Source organism: Cynara cardunculus (assembly GCF_001531365.2).
Source record: "Cynara cardunculus var. scolymus isolate 2C chromosome LG 10, CcrdV1, whole genome shotgun sequence".
NCBI classification, from domain to species: Eukaryota; Viridiplantae; Streptophyta; class Magnoliopsida; order Asterales; family Asteraceae; genus Cynara; species Cynara cardunculus.
Window position 1 is genome coordinate 21,007,022 of NC_037537.1, and position 16,602 is coordinate 21,023,623.

General features: G+C 37.3%; 3 protein-coding genes across 5 annotated transcripts; 2 read left to right on the forward strand and 1 right to left on the reverse strand.

Moving 5' to 3' along the window:
* Nucleotides 1-2,784: 2,784 nt before the first annotated feature.
* On the forward strand, nucleotides 2,785-7,230 carry LOC112519010 (putative G3BP-like protein). 3 transcript variants are annotated; one of them, XM_025126880.1, is made up of 10 exons: nucleotides 2,785-2,849; nucleotides 2,966-3,053; nucleotides 3,131-3,265; nucleotides 3,946-4,252; nucleotides 4,605-4,864; nucleotides 4,957-5,131; nucleotides 5,377-5,498; nucleotides 5,580-5,645; nucleotides 6,206-6,287; nucleotides 6,794-7,230. In XM_025126880.1, the coding sequence occupies exons 2-10, from the start codon at nucleotides 3,015-3,017 to the stop codon at nucleotides 7,021-7,023; spliced, it is 1,416 nt and encodes a 471-aa protein (XP_024982648.1). In that variant the 5' UTR covers nucleotides 2,785-2,849; nucleotides 2,966-3,014; the 3' UTR covers nucleotides 7,024-7,230. The 3 variants fall into 3 exon arrangements, with proteins under 3 accessions (XP_024982648.1, XP_024982650.1, XP_024982649.1); XM_025126882.1 differs by having other exon boundaries at nucleotides 6,809-7,230; XM_025126881.1 differs by lacking the exon at nucleotides 2,785-2,849 and having other exon boundaries at nucleotides 2,859-3,053.
* Nucleotides 7,231-7,424: 194 nt separating this feature from the next.
* LOC112519011 lies at nucleotides 7,425-11,072 on the reverse strand. The gene is made up of 6 exons (XM_025126883.1): nucleotides 10,562-11,072; nucleotides 9,191-9,363; nucleotides 8,645-8,726; nucleotides 8,309-8,440; nucleotides 7,833-8,005; nucleotides 7,425-7,749 (listed from the first exon to the last, which is right to left on the reverse strand). Exons 1-6 carry the CDS (start codon nucleotides 10,850-10,852, stop codon nucleotides 7,686-7,688), a joined length of 915 nt encoding a protein of 304 aa, XP_024982651.1. The 5' UTR covers nucleotides 10,853-11,072; the 3' UTR covers nucleotides 7,425-7,685.
* A 3,607-nt stretch (nucleotides 11,073-14,679) lies between these two features.
* Nucleotides 14,680-16,040, forward strand: LOC112520109. Its single transcript, XM_025128410.1, has 2 exons — nucleotides 14,680-15,045; nucleotides 15,126-16,040. Exons 1-2 carry the CDS (start codon nucleotides 14,680-14,682, stop codon nucleotides 16,038-16,040), a joined length of 1,281 nt encoding a protein of 426 aa, XP_024984178.1.
* Nucleotides 16,041-16,602: the final 562 nt, after the last annotated feature.

Below are 16,602 nucleotides of genomic sequence, written 5' to 3' on the forward strand. Positions count from 1 at the left end.
TGATAAAGAAGAAGAAWAWRAKATWTATWKATRKAYATATATATATATATATATATGTAAAGAAGAAATCAAGTGATGGAGAGACCGAAAAAAGTTTACCTGTTTTTTTTTTTTTTTTTGTTGAATAATAATGGTTTGTAAAATAAAGAATACTTCAAATGATAGAGAAGAAGAAAAGGAGATTTATTGATGGACAATTCATAGAGGAGCACATGGAAGGATTTGGAGGTTTCACCTCCAAGAATGAAGATGAAAAGGTTTAAAAATTATCAAAAATGAAGATGAAAAGATAACTTTTAAAAATTATCAAAACAACTTTATACTGATGAATTTCATGTTTTAAATATAGGAACGGGAAAGTCTTTTACATATATCAAATATTTAAAAAAAAATTTAATCTAAGAAAAAAGAATGATAGGTTTCTAATGTTTCGAGGATGACACCTTATTATGTTTGGTTTCTACTTTAATAAATAAAAATATTAGAAAATAATTTTCAAGCCCAATGCTAAAGAAGGAAAAAAATCGCAATAGACCGATCAACATCAATGTCTTAAAAATCATATGAAAGATTACCGATCTTAAAAAATCATAAACCATCTTTCTTGATACACTCTTCTAGCATCAATGCAAAAATATTATAGCATAATGTTTATCAAGTTTATGGATAAACAAACAAAAAAATACTTATTTTTATGTTCTACATATGCTTAAAAAATGTTATATTATTTCATGAATGATTCATATATCACTTTATCCACACAAAAAATGATTCATATGCTTGCATAATTCCAATTCTAGTGTGAATATCTCCAATTAAAAACGAAGTACTATACTTACATCAACAAAAACTCATATCATATATGTCTTCTTGAATGACACCTCAAATCAATAAAAATGCAAATCACCTCCACAAAAATTAAACAGAGGAAGAATTAAGAGATTAAGAGAGATTGTTATGCTTAAACAATGTTACCTTATTTCATCAAGGATTCATATGCCACTTTATCAACACAAAAAATATTCATATGCCTACATAATTTCAGCTTTAGTGTGAATGTCTTTGATTAAAAGACGAAATACTATACTTACATAATCAAAAACTTACCATGATTTGTCTTATTGAATGACGCCTCAAATCAACAAAAATACAAATCGCCTCCACAAAATTATAAATGAGTAGAGATGAAGAATTGAGAGATTAATAGATAAATTATCATAGAGTTATACCATGAAGAGAAGATGAAAAATTATAACCGAAAAGAGAGAAATAATGAGAGTTAAAGATCAATTATTAGAGGGAATATGAGTAGGTAAGAAAAGGAGAGAAAATATAAAGCATTTTCTAGCTTTGAGAAGAGGCCACGTCATTACACGTGGTTTCTTCTTTAATATATATATATAGATTGGTCATTGGTCACGTTAAGGGGCTGTTTACTTAAACAATTACCCGGTAAATACTTATCTGGCAAGCACTTACTGGTAAAATTCAACATTATCATTTACTTACAAGGTAAGATTTTATTCACTAAAACGCATCGTATGCAATAATTTATCCAGGTAAGTGTTAACCATGGTAAGAGTCATCGTCCTCACTTACTAGGTAAGACTCTCGATTTGTCCCTTCGCTCTTACCGGGTAAAATTTTTAGTCTTTGTCATATTCATCCGGTAAAGTAAAAGTGATTTAGTAAGCGTTTATCCGGATAGACGTTTGGTAAAACGACACCTAACTCTCTTAAAAGTTGTCCGTTAAGAACGGTTGTTTGATGACCTCGACGTGAAACTCGACAACCCTGATAAGTGGCTTACTTTTATTGGAAGATATTATTTGGATTTTGAAAATGATGTGTTTTGGAAATATGTCGTTTTAAAATACAAACATTCTTTCAATTGTGAAAATTGTCACTTAGAACATTTTTTTTTTCAGTTTTTTATTTTTGTTATTGGCAATATAAAACATTTGAACTCACTAGGCTTTCATCTTAACACTTTTTTTTATCGACATGCGAATCAGGTGGGGACGATACAAGAGACACTTGAGAAGAGTTGATTGCTACTTAGAGAATCGTGAAAGACTTAGCTCTTTGGACTCATCTCGTATCGTTTTGGAGAAAGTGACTATGGGTTTTCGTAATTCATTGATGTAAATCCTTAAATTCATTGCTTCGGTCCTTGTCATGAATCAGAGCTCTAAATCGGTACTTGAACTCAACCCCTAAAATTAAATTCAGCATCTTCAAGAAACAAGAAGCTTTATAGTTGTGCCATCGATGAACATAACCCTCATCTTCCCTCCTCTCTGTAAATCGATAAATCGATTTTGAACCGTCACTCACCTCTACCATCGATGAGAGCCTAATTTCATTGTGAACATCCAACACCCTAATTTCATTGTAATCAATTACCAAATAATTATATTTCATTTTGCACTATATCATTAAGTATCTTAATCATTCTGACCATTTAATCATTTTGCACAAAAAATTCAGCAACTGTCAAACAGTTCATAAGTTATTAAAATTAGAGTAATGGCTCTGATTCGAAACTGAAACTACAATAATAATATTTGTAATTAATTTGTTTGAGGGACTCAATCTAAAATTTTGATATAACTATATGGACTAAATCTGTAATTTACTCTATTTTTAGTGATTTGAATTTCGAATTATTTATTTATAAAAATTCCTTAAATTTCACCGTCTACCCTAAAATATTTTGGTGAGTGAATCCCAATGGCGCACGTGCGCTCCATATATCATGATTTGACGCGCCTTATGCGTGACGGCGAACACACACACACACACCACAAAACCCTCGCTCTTCCATTGCCTCGACGGCGATTTATCAGGTTCAAATTCTCTCATAATCTCTTCAAAATCTCATTGAATCACAATCTTCGAAGGATTTATCTTGTTCGTTAATGGTGGAATCTTAATTTGAAGTTTTTGGCAATTTTGTTTTCAGATCTTCAGCCGCATTGCAGATCTAGGGTTTTATTAGGGTTTCGGTTCTGATGGCAACGCCGTTTCACTTACCTGTCACCGCTGCTCAGGTTTACTTCTGCTCCACCTCTGTGTATCGGTATGTATATGTAAAGGCAGTTGTTTATTAGGGTTTTGGTGTTTTTAGGTTGGGACGTACTTCGTTGGGCATTATTATCAGGTGCTTCAGACGCAGCCTGATTTCGTTCACCAGTTTTACAGCGATAGGAGCACGTTGCTTCGTGTTGATGGTCCCTCCAGAGAGACCGCCACCTCAATGCTGGTAATATTTCGATTCCCCTTTGTAGTCTGTACTTAAGCTCTTGTTTCGTGTATTCTAAATTCTCAAGATGGAAGTATCAAAGTAATCATTAGATGTTGATTTCATACCACTAGATAATTTGCACATCCACATGAAGTCTGCGTTACTTACAGTCTTACACTCACCACTGGAATCTGTATGCAAAATCAAAAGATTCAAGCATTATTTGATATGCTTACAATTTCGGAACAAACCATTTGAAATGATGTTACCCTTCAAACATATATTAGGTAGCTAGATATTAATTCATAGAAATAGATTAGCCTGCTTGTTTGATTTGTCAGTGGCATTCAGTCCATTTGTTATCACAAAAATCATGAATATTGTTGCTTTAATCATCGATTATAAGGTTTGAGGATGCTTTCACAAGTTCCCTTATTAGTCTTTCCTTACATCTGGTGTCGAATTTTACATGCCTCTATGTTGGTTTGTGCTGCAATCTCTACATATTAGTTAGACATGCCATGTTAGTTGATTGTTGGTTTTTAATTACTATCTTTGGCTAGTTGGAAAAAAGCCCACCATAATGCAACTGCGGAGTGCCAGGGTTCAAGTTTATATAGTAATTATTCTGACTATGTAACAGATGCGATTCTACATCATGTTTGTAACTCTTTATGTTTCAACCTTCAATATTGCAGCAAATCCATGCGCTTGTCATGTCTCTCAATTATACCGGAATAGAAATCAAAACAGTGCACTCCCTCGAATCTTGGGACAGAGGTGTCCTTGTATTGGTTTCGGGTTCGGTGCATATAAAAGATTTCAGTGGCAGGAGGAATTTTGTGCAGACATTTTTCCTTGCACCCCAGGAGAAAGGCTACTTCGTCCTGAATGATATCTTTCACTTTATTGAGGATCAGCCAATTCACCATCATCCTGTTGCTTATTTGACTCAAAACGATCTTGTATCCAAATTGAATGGCTCTACTGCTCTCCGGGATCAAGGTATTTTGACTGATTCTGTTGCATTAACCATGTATCATTAACGTTGCCTTCTTTTTTGAGCAATGAAATTTATATAACTTACAAATGCTAAATCATGCACTGTAGGCATTAATGTTGTTTCAAGTTAAATACGCGTTGTTGGTTTAAACATGTGAAGAGATAAGGTGTAGAATTTTGATGAGCAACATGAGCTTATTTATGCATTAACAGTTTAACACTAGACATGGATAGGGAAAGCCAATTAATGTATATACTTTTGCTGGATCAAATATTTGTTATATGTATCGTGGGCAATATTATGTTGTTTCTTTGTCATGTTAATAAATTTTGGTTGCAAAAATGGCTTATTCAGCATCAAGCTACATGGCAGCAAATGATATCCAGGCCAGGGATTTTGTGCCGCCAACCACAGCTGAAGAAAATGGTCCTGTGAATAATTACAGCTACCAAGAGCAACAGTTGCGAGCCCCCGAGGCTGAAAGCATTCTTGAAGACAACTATGCTGTGCAGTCAAATGGCTCAGTCCAAAATTCAGTGAATGCACCACAGGATCATCTGGCTCCTGTTGAAGAAGCTGTGGGAGAGCCCCAAAAGCATACTTACGCTTCTATTGTATGCATTTGAACTTTTCCGGTTGCTATAATTAACACATTTTCATATGTGATGGTCCTTAAACTGACTTTTGTCATTGTTGTTTCTGGAAGTTGCAAGTTGCCAAAGTGCAATCTGCACCATCAGCACAGCCTGTAACGAAGAGTACAGCCCATCCAGATATGAATCATGTTCCAGAACCCCCTGCACAGCAGTCGGCTTCTCTGTCGACTGGTGAAAGATCTGGAGCTGAGGCTGTGGAGGACACATCTGTCATGGAAGACGAAGGTACCTTTCTATAATTTTTCTCTACTCATTACTCAGTTCTGATGCATTGGAGGCCGTATTCTTAGCAAAGAAAAATGACCCTTCATAACTGTGATAATGGATGCAGTTATGAGTTACCTTGTTCCTTTGTATATCTGTTCTTTATGTAGAATTTTCGTGCATCCTTCCCCTTCTTCATTAGCTTATAGATGTATTTACAATTCTATCTGGGCTGATTTTTAATTACTTGTATATTATCTTGCTAGCTGAGGTGAAGTCTGTCTATGTGAGAAATGTGCCGTCCACGGCTATTGCTTCTGATATTGAGGAGGAGTTCATGAAATTTGGTAAGATCAGGCAAGATGGTGTTGCCATCAGAACCAGAAAGGTTAGTTCTTTTGACATATTGATGACAACTTGCTTTTTTTTGTCTAAGAGATACAATTATGAGCAAATTATATGGATGCAGGATATTGATGTGTGCTATGCATTTGTTGAGTTTGAAGACATCACTGGTGTTCAAAATGCTATTAAGGTGTGGCTTTGTATTATTATGATTTGGAAATTAGAACTACTGCTGTGTGGATTGCCTCTTCCTATATATATGCTTATTCATCACATTTGACCATTTTCTTTTCCTCAAATGTCACTTGAGACCATTAGCTTCCAAATGGCGTTTTCCGAATGAAGGGAACTAACCCCCCCCCCCCAAAAAAAATTAGAAAAGACGATGGTATATGCATATCATACCTGGATATTTACAAAAAGCCATCAAAATACTAGCACTTGAACATTAAATGTCATGATACGGGCCAAAAATTATAAAAATACAAGTAAGAAGGAACTAGTGTAGAAAAACTGTCAATGGTCTTCTATCTTGCACGTTTATCCTAGAAATCCTAATCCAAGGACTCTCATAGATATGCATCTTTTACCTTTATATTGTGTTTGGAAGTGCACACATCACCCTTTGCTTCTTCCATAGTAGAATAATCATTGTGTATGATAACCCGAAAATGAAATTATTTAGTATGTTGAGTAATTTTTTCATGTCCATACTTAAACATTGTTGACAAAATACGATCAATTTTGTAGGCATCTACTGCTGAGATTGCTGGGCAGCAGGTACACATTGAAGGGAGGCGACCAAATAGAAGCAATGCATACCGAGGTGGAAGTATGTATCCTATACCTTTAAAAAATTGACCAATTTATGAGAAGCTTTTGTTCAATTATCAATCGATCATTGCATTCATATCTTAGAACATCTTCAACAGATCGCAGAATAGAGAAGCAATAAAATCTTCCCGAAAAAATTGTATTCAACTCCAATAGTTTATCTGGACCAATACTTTCATATAAAGTTTATATGAATGATAATAGATTCAATCTCATTGGTGGAAACAACTAGAAACATTTCCCTATCATCGTCATATAACCAAATTTGGAGATTTTCACCCTCTCTCCATTTTGGAGGATCTGTTGACGGAAAAAACTAAGTTAAAACTCCACAACATTGACTTATCTCCATTTTGAAGAATCTGTTGGAGTTGCTCTTATAGTTTATGTGTGCCAAGTGGCAACTGCCAACTGGACGCTTTTGTTCATCGATACCATTGCTCGTGTTTACTTTGTGAAAATTTGTTTTGTCGGTGACACGGCCAACTGTCTTAACCACGATAGATTTACGTCCTGCAGGAGGAAGAGGTAGAGGTAGGGTTAGCAACCAAATGGATGGAAGAGGGCGTTTTGGAGGCCGAAACTATGGCAGCAGAGGAAATGGCCAAGATGGGAACGATCGTGATTACAATCGACCAAGAGGCAATGGCTACTATCGTCAAGCACCACGTCAAGACCGAGCGTATTCCAACTCCCAGCAGGCATCTAGAAACGGTCACAGCATATCAGATTGAGGCCCATCGGAACACTTTTTGGTTGTGTTTTCCCCCTAGCATTACAGTGTTGGAAGAAAGCAACATATATCGAGGCTTTTTTTTAGTTTGTTTTCCCTGGGCATTTGCATCTCGACATATTTACTTTCGGGTGCTCCTTGGTTAAATTTTTGATCTACAGAAACAATATTGAAGTGTTGAAGGTTTATCAAGTTTTGGGTCTTTCACCATCAATCGGTTTTTCCTTCGTTGTGTTTTATACTAGAGGTACAGGAGCTCGTTAGTCATTACGTGAGACGGGTTCTTATTAACTCCGAAGTTCCATATTGACGATATGCTCGATGAAGTTTGTCCCATATTGGGATCGGCTTTGATGTTATTTGTAATGCCCCGTAACTTTGAGCTTGTAAAGAGCTCATAAATCTAATTTTCTATCCATATTGAAACCCTCGTGCTTTGTTACATATATCAATAGAAGAAAAGAAAACAGAATACAAGCCGACAACATATTGGTCGAGTCTCGACCTTATAACACGTAAACTTGGCAATTCTGCATTTCCGATGCATGGTTATACAATCGGTTATCTCATGCTTTGTTGTCTGTTGAAAGCGAAGTAAAAGCTAAATGTCTTTAGAAGTCCCGGGTCACGGACCAGCGACCCCTAAAGAAGTGGTAGGCCGAGTTATTCGTCACCGTCTTCACCCTCTACTTCCCATAGAAACTTGGCATATGCAGCAAGAACATGACTGAAACACAAAATAGAAAGAGACAACTTGAAGACGAAATTGTAGAAAAGTGACGTCGGAAAAGGAGAAATGAGAAACGGCACCTGTTGGCTGGAGCAGCTTCAACCGCTCGCTCAAAGTAACTAGCGGCTTTGTGTTGATCGCGATGAAGTTCCCACACCAATTGAGCGTATTCTGAAATTACCTCGCCGTCCTCACCATCCGCTTGTATTGCACGTGAGTAATACTCTTCGGCTCCTTCAAGGTCTCCCTTGGTCTGTCATCCGATATAATACATAATTTGTAAATGCACTAAATGAATCCTACAACCTTAGGTATGTTTGGTATGTTGTACCATGTTTGGCATGACATTAGACTGAGACATGGTGCTGACTGCTGAGTAAGATAAATAAAAATGCATTTTTTACAGTCCCACCAAAACTAGTAAACTACTAAACTACTTATGTCAAATTAAAACCTTAAAACCTTTTAGAATTCTTTCACCTGACTATCTCACTCTCACATGTCTAGTTCCATCTACATACCGAAAGATATATTTGGGTTATGCAAGATCCATAACCTGTTGAAGATAGCGGGCGTAGTTGCTAAGAAGCAAAGAATCACCGCGGTTTTTGTTAACCATGCTCTTGTAATATTCCTCGACAGCTTCAACTCCAAGGATTCCCGGTCTTTCTTCTACCTCCAAAGATTGCTCGAATACCAAACCAAACGAACCCAGTAAATCCCATACAGGTAAATCTAAAAGTAAGATGTGTGCAGATCTTTCCTCTAACCCAGTAAAGATTCATGAGATGCACTCACATTTTCATTCACATCCATTCGATTATCATTTAAGCATAAACCCTAGAGTTTTTTCATGCTCAATCACAGAAACAATGACGCGTAAGGACTCTACCTCAACAAGTGTAGTCGCTTCATCATTCTCTTCGTCTTCATCTATTTCCCACAGAAAACTTGCATATGCTGCAAGAACGTTACTGTAAAAGGGGTGTGAGTTTATTTGTTGCATTTGCCGTATATAAATATTATATACTTCAAGAAAGAAACATTAACGCACACAGTATATACATGAATCAAACTGTATGCCATTTTCAAGACACATAAAGAACTCCATCCTATCCATGATCCATACGAAATTGAGCACAATTTTGTCTTCGTGGTGGCCTTGATTTTACTCAAACCGAACCTTCACAGCAAAACACTAACAATGTTTACCTTCTAAGTGCTTCGTTGTGAAGGTTCAATGTTATTTGTGTGGTCTCACGAGTCTTACGAAAACCGGTTGGTTAAACATGATCCCAAGTCATATACTTACGCAGGCAAAAAGGTAAAAACTGTGGGTGCTTTTTCGTTAAGCTTATATGGCCAATAAGCTTTCAAAATAAGCACCATTGTGGATGCAGACACTAAAAGTAAGGTGTGTGTGGACAAAACAAGTCACCAGTCTTGAGGAGCGGCATGAACAGCCCTCTCTAAATAAGCCGAGGCTCTATTTTTGTCACCATGAAGCTCCCATACCAACTTAGCATATTGCATTAGAGATTCCCCGTCGTTAGCATCTGTCTGTGTAACGCGCAAGTAGTATTCCTCAGCTCCGTTAAGATCTCCGTTCGACTGTCATGCCAAATCAAATTTAATTGCATTCAATCACTTGATGATAGCTTCTAGTAACATAAGTACCCACATGCATTTCTGTACTTCTATAGGATTCCCATATGCCATTCTTTCTGTACTTGGACTCGAATGAAATAAACCAATCAAAACAAAACAGACCCAGTATATCCCACAGGAGGTACTTGTGGGGTCTGGAGGATGGGATGTAAGCAGACTTGACCCCTGTCTCTATCTCAAAAGGTAGAGCGACTGACTAAATGCTCTACTTGGCATGTTAGTATTTCGTTTGTTGTTCTCAGCTTTTCCTTTTGAATCTTGATAGGAGGTTCATATATATATATATATATATATATATATATATAGGGGCAGATTCAAATGAGAAGCTAAACATTTTGCGAGAAGGCAAGAAGTTTCAATATCATATGTGATTACAGACATGGTACACAAGCTTAATCATATATGATTAAACACATGTTGCATTAACATATAGACGTTTAATCATATATGATTACGCACGTCCAAAATAATGTAATCATAAATGATATTGAAACTTCTCGTCTTCTTATAAAATGTTTAACTTCTGGCATGATCCTTCCTCTCTGTGTATATATATATATAGAGAGAGATTTGATGGTCCATGTCTTGTCGACCCCTGAACAGAGAACAGAATGGCATTTCAAGGTTCGGAATCGGAGATTCCACATGTAGCCTAATACATTAAACAAAATTCCACCAAACCACCAAAAGATTGAGAAATCACCACAATAAACATGCAACTGTTTCCTTATTTTCCCCTCTTTTTTCAGCTAATTTGAGTCCATGTCCATCTACTAGAAAGGAGACACCATTTTGGAATGGACCCAAATCCTAGCAATAAGAGGGCATTTGAACCATCATCTCAATTCTCAAAGCTAAACCATCTATAACAACTACGGGTCACCTCAACTGACAAATAAAAGCTGGTGAACCCCACAAGATTAACGTACAAGCTGAACCGGACACCTCAACTGACAAATAAAAGCCCTCAAACCCCACAAGATTAAAGTACAAGCTGAACCGGACAGACAAATAAAAGCTCTCAAACCCCACAAGATTAAAGTACAAGCTGAACCGGACACTCACAGTTGGAAAAAAACAAAATACAAAAAGAAACTATCTAGGGCATGGGACAAAGCAAATAAAGAAAGCAAATTCTCACCAACAAAAGATGAGCATGGTTCTTCAAGAACACAGGGTTTGAAGGATCTTCGTCAACAGTCTGATCAAAGCTTGTCTGTTTGCCATTAATACCCACTGATTCAATCTGTTGATCTTCTTTTTGAATACCCAAATTCTCAAATCCACTGAATCTACTACTACCATCTTCATCATTTGCAAAACTGAACTCACCACTGCCTTGTTTGACCTTTAAATCCCCAATTGTATTACTATCAAGAAACACATCTGCATCAGCATAAACAGAGAAAGATGGCTCTGTATGCAACATCATAATAGGGTTTTTCTATCCAATCTTTAGACTGAAATCTTGGTTTCTGTGGACAGAAGTCAGGGGTTTATCAGATTGGAATATATATATATGGGTTTCAAATGGAATGTTGAATTCCGAATACCCACATGGAAATGGTGGTCGAAAGGTGATCAAGATAGCGTGAAAAATACCCTTTTCAGTAATGCAATTTTATACCATTTGAAATAGGGTGGTGTTGACTGTTGAGCAGTGGCTGTGTGGATGAAATATGTGGTGGGGATTTCAGAGAAGGGGGTGTGGTCAGCAAATTGGTGTCTTGATAGCTTCAGAGAACTGGTCCTTGCCTCAAGATTTTCTCTAGTTTTTTTTTTTTCCCATGGAAATGGAGAAAATTAAAAAAAAAAAAAAAAGCTTAAAGATGACTAAAAAAATATCATATTTGCATAATATATTCTTTTAAATTTAATATAAAATTAAAAAAAATAATGAAAATAACTAAAATATTTTTAAATTAACTGAACTTAACGGAAAAAGTAAGCAACCGGTGGATCGAGGGACCAAAAACTGTTGGGAATTAACAAACGTGAATAATCAAATCCAAGTTTTTAAAATTTATGAACGATATTTCTTGAAAATTGCATATCTTAACCATTAAGATTGAACTTTACTTGTATTTTAATTTTAAGTTGTTTTAGAGATATCCAACGTCAAAGTTTAGTTGTTTATATAAAAGATTTGATGGTATCCATTTTTGTAAGTCTTTTAAATGTATTTTTATTGAATGTCCATATTTTAAACATTTGATTAGAGTGAAAATTCAGGTAAATTATATCAGAGATAATTGCCTAAAACTTGTTAAACAATGATTGTTTGACGATTGGGCAGTCCTTTTTTTGAAGGATCGGTTAAAATGGATAAGTTAGGAGACCAGTTGAAATGGACGAGTTAATCGATTAAAATGGCAGACTGAGTTTTTAAAAAAACTAGTTGTTAACGGCCCATATGACTACTTTTATTCAAAACCGTTGTTGGCTCTTTTAAGCATTCTTAGCTTAACTGACAATAAGACTATGTCTTAAGCTGCGTTTGGTAAATGAGACGAGACAGGACGGGACGAGACAAAATTCACTGTCCCACGTTTGGCACGACATGGGACAAGACAAGAACTCACTGTCCCGAGTTTGGTGCGACATGGGACAGGGACATGAACTGCTTAGTACCTCATGGGATCCGGGCGGTCAAGGGGGGGGGGGGGGGAACCATGGCTCCTTCTTAAACGGGGATCCGACGGTGCCGAGTGGAAGGGCCGTTGCTCAAATTCTTGGGAAGTTATACATTTTTGTATTGAAAAGACCATTCACTATTTCTTATATGTGTAATCATCAAACGACATCCAACAATCTCGGTGATTTATCCGTCACCGATGTTTATCTCATTGTGCAAGTCAACACCAAGCAAGATCAAAAGTCTGCTAATTATGGGAGATTTTCAATATGGTCATTCTTGCTGGTGGAAACAAAAGACAAAATGCAAAAAATGTAACATTCACAATGTTTTTGTTATGAATATTTGGTTTTTTTTTACCTTCACAACGTTTTGCTGTGAAACTTCAAGTGTAAAAAAGTTGTTTCACGGGTTTCACGAAAACAAACTGGTCTCACATGAACCCAACTCTCTCTCTCTCTCTCCCTCTCTCTCTCTCTATATATATATATATATATATGAACCTGATACACACACACACTCTCTTTATATATATATATATATAGAGAGAGAGAGAGAGAGACTGTGTGTGTGTGTAAGGTTCATAAAGAGAAAAAAAATGGTCGAATCACATGTGATTTTACTGACAAATGTCGAGTCCACCCAATAACATTTAACTAACTAGTCATTTGTTAAAATTAAAATTGTAACGATGGTAAGTCAGGTTGACTCCACAGGGACTCAATTCAACGATAAATGCCGGTTATTTCAAGTACAAATATAATTAATTAAAAATAAATTGCAAAAGTGGGGAAGTTGGATTGATTCATAACCAAACATACCATTTAACAATTTACAGAGCATGCAATAAATTAAAAATCCAGCAATAGTCTACTTTGATAAAGATACAAACACCCGTCATTAAATCCAAAATTATAACAGCACGAAACAAGTGTAAATTGGTTATAATTGCCAAGAAGCTCTGACAGTCTAAGTTATCGATCAAAATAAGCTCTTTAACCGAATCTCAATCTCAAATTTCTATTTGTAATTAGTTTTATCGGGTAAGAAAAACACCAATTCAAAGCTATAAGCTCGTAAGCTTGGCTTAAATGGCTATGACTTCAAGATTTCAAGAACCCATTTCGAAAACCTTACTGAAATCAACTGGGTCCAGTTGTTACTTTATCAAAATCACTAGACAATTACGTATTTAGGTTTTTGTCTAACTAACATTCACATGAAAGTCGAATAATTGGCCAAATTAACATTAAACTTAGAACCCCAACAGATAGCCTTGTCCCAATCAATTACTGATTAACGGTCGTTTTCTCCCCTTTAAAAGCTCTTAAAAACCCGCTTCCCACTAATTAATACGTTACTGGAAACGTACGCTTTTGCTGATCATTCTCTGAAAAATATGCCGGGTACTTCCTTTTTTGAATTAAGTATACCCCGTCTTTATTTGAAAAAGTATGCCCACTTAGTTTCCAATTTGAGAATACATGCTTAGCTTCACGATCTTTGAAAGCATATGCGCCACAGAAAGTTGAGCGACTTTTTGCACGACTAAATTCGCCAAAGAGGTCGTGGGAGCCTAGTTTCGCCCATTTTCTTCGTTTTTAAGTCCTTTTGACTCGAATTCACACTAAACATGATAAGGGACTTAAGTAGCCATACATTATGGATAAAATGACATAAAAATGGGGATTTTGAGCCCGTTAACATATATTAAAACATGAAAATTCGTAGCTATCATTTACACAAAATTCATGTGTAAAATCGCATATGATTTACACGATTTTGGCCGTGACCTGAGGTCAGGGGTCACGTCATCCGCACACCCTTGCAGTGACCGTTACTATTAAAATCACATGTAATATTGCACGTAATTTGACCGTTTCATGTTGTCTTATATGAGTATCGTTCTCGTTTGACACCTCCTTCCCCCCTCTCTCTATATACTGTATAATAATTTAAATTGCATCAAGTTGTAGATCTTGAATAGATCGTCAAGACTCAAGAGTTTGATGAAATACGAAACACAATCGTCTTTTTAGAGTTCTTTTGTATGTTCGTTTTAAAATTGACTAAAAAAATTTGCTACGCGTTTGAAATTAATTATTTTATGTCAATTGCCACTTCTCGTTATGTATTACATGAACTATAAAACTTTGTAATTTTATATTCCCTTTTCACACATCAGATACAGACCGCATAAACCGCACCACACAGCATTTTATGATTTAAGTTGCATACAATTTGGTTTATAGTTTCGAAGATAGCTCAAACCTCATATACAACTACGACTCTAAACAACGCTATAAACCCCCCTACTTAAAGTTATAAAGCAATTAATCGTTTAAAACGAGGTAAAAATCGTAATTTTCCACAAAATTCTTGGAAAAATACGTTCACATTTTATGTGGTTTTGAGACAAAATCATTGCACACCCTTCAAGATTGGGAAAACTAGTTTCCTAAAATGTTGGAAAAACGATCCCAAATTGGGAGGTTGGGGGAACCCTTCGTTTCCCGTTTCATTTCTTATCTCTTTCCCCTCGTCGTCCCATCATAGGACGACGTCGGGGCACTTTATCTAACCACCACCGTCAATAAGGCGTTCGAAAGCATAAATCCATCAAAATGCCGGCCTCCAAACCTTATCAATTGTTGGAGGTCAGCGTCATGTCGGCTCAAGACCTGGAGCCGACATGGGGGAAGATGAAAACGTACGCTACTGCATGGATCCATACCCGACGGAAGCTATCCACACGAATCGACTCCGTCGGGGGCGCCAATCCGACGTGGAACGACAAGTTTGTTTTCCGAGTGGACGAGGAGTTCCTCTGCCTTGATGACTCGTCAGTGATGATAGAGATCTACGCCACCAATTGGCTCCGTGACACCCTCGTTGGGACCGTTAGGGTTCTTGTCGGCAACGTGGTTTCCCATCCTCAAACCTCCCACAACAAACATTACACCGGCGGTATGCGATGTGTAGCTCTTCAGGTAACCTACCGATCAGTCAAATCTATGAAGGCTTCAAGAAACACAGTTTGAAACTAATTAAACCCCATTACTGTGTGTAGGTACGACGTCCTTCAGGACGGCCACAAGGGATATTAAACGTGGGCATGGCGGTGCTCGATAGCTCGATGAGGAGCATGCCTTTGTACTCTGGAGCTTCGGCTGTTGGGTATAGCGATCTAATGAGATTGGGGGATGTCGATACCCATCAGGATCCCAATTATCATCGTCAAACTCGACATGATAAGAATGACGAAAGTGTTGCAGAACGACCATTTAAACCTGTACTACTTCGTTCAAGAAGTGAAAGCAGTTCAATGTATGAGCATTTATCGGTTGCGAACAGTTCGTTGATCGCGGTCCCAAAAAAGCCAGCGTCCTCGATACTAGACGAACCATGTTTTGCCGGATTGAAGTCTAAAAAGGGGAAAGCGAGCTCGGTTGTGAGTGGAGAGGAGCTCCGAGAAAAGCCCAAACCCAAGGGGAAGAAGAAGAGGTCAAGTTCGATCATTGGGGTTCCGATTTTTAGTAAGCCCGAACCCGTTTCGAAGAAATCGGGAGGGTCGATTGTTGGGAAGCAAGGTCTAAAACCCAGTGCGTCTTTTCCTCATAAGGCGAGTTCGGTTTGGTCGGAGTCGGAGGTGGGGCCGTCGGCATCGGAGGTGGCGATGGCGATAATGGAGAGAAAGTATCCGTTGGATGATGCTCGAAGCTCGGTTTTGGATGGGTGGAGCGAGGATGGCAGCGAGGAAGGGTTACAGTCGAAACTGGAGAGATGGAGAAGGGAGAAAACGCCATTGTTTGATCGTGGATCCTCGAAGAGTAGTAGTTTCCAGTGGGATCATAAGCGGCGGCATACGGTGGACGATGTCCCCGGCATGTTTTCGTGCTTTGGGAGCGTATGCGGGATGGAGTTCCAGTGCGTTTGTGGCGACCCGAATGGAGCCATGGATCATGACGGTGGGTTGAGCCCGTGAAGAGGGAGTGCTGTTGACCCGTTCTTTAATGGTTTTGTTTTTATTGTATTTTGTAGTTACATATCGACACATCGGGCTCGGGTGTTGTTTGTAATTCATAGAGTCGTGTTTTTCCTTTACGGAAGTCGAACGTGACCGGTTTATAAACGGGAAAATTTTCGTTTTCTGAAAAACGAACATCACCCGTCATAGAAAAGAAAACGTCTCTGTAATTTTGAACTTGGATCGCTCTAACACCTTTTTGTTATATATATATAGAAGGGTTCAAACGAGAACCCCTGTGATTTACGAGAACGCGAGAACATCCCAATAACCTAAAAAATAAAATTAAAAGATTTTTAAAATTGAAATTGAAAAAGATTCAAAAAAAAATTAAAATTAAAAGGGTTTAATGGAAATGATATCATCAAATCTTTTAAACACGATCATTATTATCATTAACCTTATCATTATCTAGGAAAAGGTTAAGAATTCAAGGAGATTCATAATTTCAAAGCACAAAACAACCGACCGAAGCAAACCTTGATCGACGGTGATCGACCAAGAACAAGCAACCCTAATC

Excerpts from the sequence above, each read along its gene's own strand:
- LOC112519011 (XM_025126883.1), bottom strand. The coding sequence starts at position 10,852 with ATGATGTTGCATACAGAGCCATCTTTCTCTGTTTATGCTGATGCAGAT. Across the intron at positions 8,727-9,190 it reads CATGCCGCTCCTCAAGACTG|TAACGTTCTTGCAGCATATG; the intron begins GTGACTTGTTTT and ends CCCCTTTTACAG. Across the intron at positions 8,441-8,644 it reads AAGCGACTACACTTGTTGAG|CAATCTTTGGAGGTAGAAGA; the intron begins GTAGAGTCCTTA and ends TTGGTATTCGAG.
- LOC112520109 (XM_025128410.1), top strand. The coding sequence starts at position 14,680 with ATGCCGGCCTCCAAACCTTATCAATTGTTGGAGGTCAGCGTCATGTCG. Across the intron at positions 15,046-15,125 it reads TGCGATGTGTAGCTCTTCAG|GTACGACGTCCTTCAGGACG; the intron begins GTAACCTACCGA and ends TACTGTGTGTAG.
- LOC112519010 (XM_025126880.1), top strand. The coding sequence starts at position 3,015 with ATGGCAACGCCGTTTCACTTACCTGTCACCGCTGCTCAG. Across the intron at positions 3,054-3,130 it reads TACCTGTCACCGCTGCTCAG|GTTGGGACGTACTTCGTTGG; the intron begins GTTTACTTCTGC and ends TGGTGTTTTTAG. Across the intron at positions 5,499-5,579 it reads TTGCCATCAGAACCAGAAAG|GATATTGATGTGTGCTATGC; the intron begins GTTAGTTCTTTT and ends ATATGGATGCAG.